Source organism: Elephantulus edwardii, unplaced genomic scaffold, assembly GCF_000299155.1.
Source record: "Elephantulus edwardii isolate Elephantulus edwardi_28Jun2011 unplaced genomic scaffold, EleEdw1.0 scaffold00153, whole genome shotgun sequence".
Classification (NCBI taxonomy): Eukaryota; Metazoa; Chordata; class Mammalia; order Macroscelidea; family Macroscelididae; genus Elephantulus; species Elephantulus edwardii.
Window position 1 is genome coordinate 1,906,806 of NW_006399903.1, and position 5,542 is coordinate 1,912,347.

Below are 5,542 nucleotides of genomic sequence, written 5' to 3' on the forward strand. Positions count from 1 at the left end.
AAGACCTAAAATTTTCTTGAAGTTGTGTACTGTAGAGTCAGAACCGACCCAGAGCTGACCTTCAAGAAGGCAGTTAATCACATGGGAAGAGATTGAACATCCTTCCCCTGAGGAGGAGGCAGGCTTCAGAGCTTGTATACTTGACAACACATAATAACAACAACAACATGTACTTAATGCAAAGTGAAGGAAATGCATACTATAAAAATGTTTACTATCTGAACATAGCAAGAACAAACTGGAAGCCCAGGAAAATTAATTGCTCAATAGTTCTGTTCCTATGACAAATAACGGTTTGTCTAAATTCACTGCATAGTATAAGGCTAGTAGAAATAACTTGACACCACTGTGTAGGCTACATGATTTTTAATCCATGTGTAGTAATGATAAAATGCTACCTGGTAGCCAGAATACATAACAAATTGGATAAAATAGCTTCAAGAATTCAATTAAAATAAAGCCCCATGACCATATTAAATACTGGGGGGAAATTGTGTGGATTTTAAATAAGCATCAAAATAGCTAACGAAACTATATTTGAAAACTACATTCCAGAATTCTATTAGTTTGTCAGTAACTTTCAGAGGGGAAAAACATAAAGAATGTTTATTGCTACTAACTTAACACCAGTCTCTATTTCGGAGAATTTTCTCCAAAATGTCTTCCTAGACAGCATTTACCTACATTTCAAGTAACCTACATTTCGAGTATCTGGGGCAGAAATTATTGGCAGTTAATAGTTAATGTGCTCAGTGGGTGTTGTCATTTCTGTGTGCTCTTCATGTAAAGAAGTAACTTAAAATGACGTGCATAGCTACATCCTGGACTCCACAGAAGGCTCAAAGATAAACTCACTTTTCCTTAGCCTGAGCACAGCTCATGATTTAGAGGAGGAGATGAAGTATAATGGATTTTTAGACAATGATATTTATTGGATGGAAATTTTATGTAGTTATACTTGAACCCATTCTTCTCAGAGTCAGCCCCAGTTTGTTGTGATCTACACAGTCAAAAGCCTTTGCATTGTCAATGAAGCACAGATAGACATTCCTCTGGTATTCTCTGCTTTCTGCCAAGATCCGTCTAACATTACCTGTAATATCCCTAGTACTATAGCCTCTTCTAAACCCAGCCTGCACATCTGGCAGTTCTCTGTTGATGTGCTGCTCCAGTCGTTTTTTGGATAGTCTTCAGCAGAATCTTGTCTGCATGTGATATTAATTATATTGTTCAATAGTTTCCGTACTCTTCTCAGGTCACTTTATTTGGAATGGGAACAAATATCAATCTCTTCCAGTCAGTTGGCCAGGTAGCTGTGCTCCAGATTTCCTGGCAAAACTTAGTGAGCACATCTGGGGCAGCATCTGTTTGTTGAACTATGTCAATTGGTATGCCGTCAACTCCTGGAGCCTTGGTTTTACCAATTCTTTTAGAGCAGTTTGAACTTCCTCTTTCATCACCACAGGCTCTTGCACATACATTGTTTCATGAAATTCTTCTGTGTCAGCCAATTTTTTCTGGTACAGTGACTCTGTATACTCCTCTGTCTTCTTTTACTGCTTTTTGGATCATTTAATATTCTGCCTAAAGCATCCTTGAGTATTGCCACTCCTGGCTTGAATTTGTTTTTCAATTCCTTCAGCTTAAGGAATGCTGAGCAAGTTCAGCCCTTTTGATTTTCTGACTTCAGTACTTTGCACATTTCATTATAACACCTCGCTTTGTCATCCAGAGCTGCCCTTTCACATTTTCTGTTCAACTGTTTAATTTCTTGATTTCTTTCTTTAGCTTTGGCTTCTTGGTGCTTTAGTACAATATCAATCTCATCTGACATTCATCTCGGTCTTTTCTTCCTCTTCTACCTTTGTAATGATCGTTTGCATTCTTCATGGATAATATTCTTGATATCCTCCCACAGCTCATTTGGTCTTTGTTCATTGGTGTTCAAGGCCTCAGGCATGTTCCTGTGATGGTTTTGAAATTTGGGTGGTATAGACTTAAGGTCAAATTTTGGTTCCTGTGGATTTGATTTTATTTTCTTCAACTTCAGATTGAACTTCCATATGAGTAGTTGGCAGTCTGTTCCACAATCAGCACCTGGCCGGGTTTTCACAGTTGACGACTGTGTGGATCACAACAAACTATGGCTGACTAAAAATGGGAATCCCAGAACACTTGGTTGTGCTTATGCAAAACCTATACTTGAACGAAGAGGCAGTAATCAGATCAGAGCTAAGAAACACTGCATGGTTAAAAATCGGGAAGGGTATCTGCCAGGGATGTATTCTGTCTCCATACCCATTCACTCTGTATGCAAAACAGATCATCCTGTTGTGGGCTGTATGAGGAGGAATGTAGCATCAGGATGGGAGGAAGATTCATCAACAACCTGCATTATGCAGATGACACAACTCTGCTTGCTGAAGCCGAAGAGGACCTGAAGTGCCTGCCGCGTAAGGTCAAGGACTGAAGACTTTAATATGAATTGAAGCTCAGCATCAAGAAAACAAAGATTCTCATCACTGGGCCAATTGGCAGCATCATTATGAATGTAAAGAGATTGAGATTGTTAACAGCTTTAGTTTGTTTGGTTCCACAATCAGCACTCTTGGTACTAGCAGCCAGGAAATCAAGATATGAATTGCATTGGGAAAGTCAGCTGTCAGAAACCTCTCCAGAGTACTGAAGAGCAACGACGTCAGGCTGGAGACTAAGGTGTGCCTGATCCAGGCCATAGTCTGCAATTATGTGCTATGTGTCAGAGAGCTGGACAGTGACTAGAGACGATAGAAAGAGAATTGATGTGTTTGATCTGTGGTACTGGAGAAGAGTGTTGAATATACCGCTATGAGAACAAACAGGTTCTTTCTGGAGAGGTTGGAAACAGGCTACTCCTTGGAGGCAAGAATTCTGAAGCTTCTTCTGACATACTTTGGGCATGTTGCAAGGAGGGAGCAATCCTTGGAGAGGGACATCATCATGTTTGGAAGGGTGGAGGGACAGTGAAAGAGAGGAAGACCCTCAATGAGATAGATTCAGTGACTGATGCAATGGGGGTAGTGGTGTCAGAGACAATAAGGCTGGCACAGGATAGAGCAAGGTTCAGAGCTGTTGTACATCGGTGGTGTTGTTATGTGCTGTCAAGTCACTTGTGATTCATAGCGACCCTTTGTACAACAGCCCTAAACTCTGCTCTGTCCTGTGCTAATCACACTGTCTCTGACAAACCCATCCTAATTATCCCAGTCACTGAATCAATCCACCTCATAGAGGGCCTTTCCCTCCTGTGCTGTCCCTCCATCCTTGCAAGCATGCTGTCCTTCTCCAAGGACTGGTCTCTCCTCACAACATGTCCAAAGTATGTTAGACGGAGCCTCAGAATCCTTGCCTCCAAGGAGTAGCCTGGTTTAACCCTCTCTAGGATGAATCTGTTTGTTTTCCTAGCAGTCCATGGTATTCTCAATATGTAAGTCTGACAGGGAAGGCTTTGGTCTTCCCAATCACTTGTTATGCATCAGAGAGTTGGACAATGACCAAGGAGGATAGAAGGAGAATTGATGCCTTTGAGCTGTGGTGCTGGAGAAGAGTATTGAGAATACCATGGACTGCCAGGAAAACAAACAGATTTGTCCTGGAAAGGGTTAAACCAGGTGGCTCCTTGGAGGCAAGGATTCTGAGGCTCCGTCTAACATACTTTGGACATGTTGTGAGGAGAGACCGGTCCTTGGAGAGGGACATCATCCTTGGGAGGGTGGAGGGACAGCGCAGGAGAGGAAGGGCCTCTATGAGGTGGATTGATTCAGTGACTGGGGTAATTGGGATGGGAGTGTCAGAGACAGTGCGATTGGCACAAGACAGAGCAGAGTTTAGGGCTGTTGTACATAGGTCACTATGAGTCGCAGGCGACTCGACGGCACATAACAACAACAAGTCTGACAGCACATAACAACAACAAAGAAGATATACATTAAATAAGCAATGTTATTGGTTACTAACCAAAGAAGAATCAATGCTTTGGAATTATAGTGTTGGAGAAGAATATTGAATATACTATGAACTGCCAAAAGAGTAAACAAATCCACCTTGCAGGAAATGCAGCCAAGGACTCTTTAGAGATAACGGTAGTGAAATGCCATCTCACTAAATGCTGTCAGGAGAGGTCAGTACTTGAATAAAAGACAGCATGATGGTAAAAGTAGAGAGTCTGCAAAAGAGAAAATGACCTTCAAGGAGACAGATAGGCACCATGACTGTAATAATGGGCTTGGGCATACAGGAGAGGATGAGGCAAGATAGAACAAGGTTCAAATCTGTTGTCGACAGGGGTCACTGTAAGTCATAGTTGACTTTACAGTATCTAGCAACTGGTTTCTCTCATTTATATACTTACATCTGTTTGCTTGATAACCTCAGAAGTAGTGTTCAGCATTCCTTGCCAAATCCTAGAAAGATCTCGAAGGTTAAATACATAATGGAATTTTGCAGGTGTCGGGAGCATTTTTATCTTGGTTATCTGCCAAAGTCTACGTGTCAGGGGCACTAGTTTGACCACTGAGTCTCTCACTCTTTCAGAGAAGCCCCTCTGGGTACAGTAGTATCCTCCTCCGATGACACCTGAAAGAGAGGCAAAGAGAGATCAGAAGGTCTCAACTAGCAGTTCAAACTGGGTGAACTAAAACATTTATTTTCAATTTTACTATAGAGTTGGCATAGGTACTACTTTGATTTTCTTACATAATTGCACATTAAATTTCTATTCCTTCATTTTTTTCCACTTTTTCAAATGTTTGAAAACAGAGGCGTTGTTGTTGTCATCGTCATTGTTGTTAGGTGCCATCAAGTCAGTTCTAACTCATAGTGACCCTACCTACTAGAGAACAGAATACAGCCCACCCCTGCACCATATTCACAATGATTGCAACATCTGAGCCATGGGTGCAACCACTGTGTCAATGCACTGTGTCAACTGAGGTTCTTCCTCTTTTTTTTTACCTTCTACATGATATCCTTATACTCGACATGTGTAGGCCCAAATAAGACAGCATTCAAACTCCATCAAGTCTGTCAGTATGCAAAAGGTGGTTAAGCTATATTACTGAAAACTCTTGATGGTGGTGGTGGCTGTAGTGGTGGTGCTGGTGCTGTGGTTGTGGTGGTGGATGCAATGATGGTGATGATGCTGGTAGTGGTCGTGGTACTAGTGGTGGTGATGGCGATGATGGCAATGGTAATGGTAATAGTGGTGGTGGTAGTCACAGTGGTGGTGAGAATGGTGGTAATGGTGGTGGTAAAGGTAATGGAGATGGTGGTGGTTGTGAAGAGGATGGTGGTGATGGTGGAAGTGGTGATCGAGGTGGTGATTGTAGCGACAGTGTGGTGAAGATGATGGTGGAGGTGTTGATGGTGATAGGGTGGAGGTAGTGGTGATGGTAGAGGGGGAAGGGAGTTGGAGGTGCTGGTGATGGTGGTAGAGGGGAGGGGAAGAGGAAGTGGTGGTGGTAGTAGTGACAATGGTGTAGATGGTAGTGACCATGGGGGGAAG

General features: G+C 42.3%; 1 protein-coding gene across 1 annotated transcript in view; it reads right to left on the bottom strand.

The window, feature by feature from the left end:
* The window catches only part of DNAH5 (dynein, axonemal, heavy chain 5), a 382,826-nt gene that overhangs the window by 161,951 nt on the left and 215,333 nt on the right, over positions 1-5,542 (bottom strand). The window contains exon 50 of the mRNA XM_006895016.1: positions 4,391-4,614. Coding sequence (XP_006895078.1) covers positions 4,391-4,614 — 224 coding nt within the window. The remainder of the gene's footprint in view (positions 1-4,390; positions 4,615-5,542) is intronic.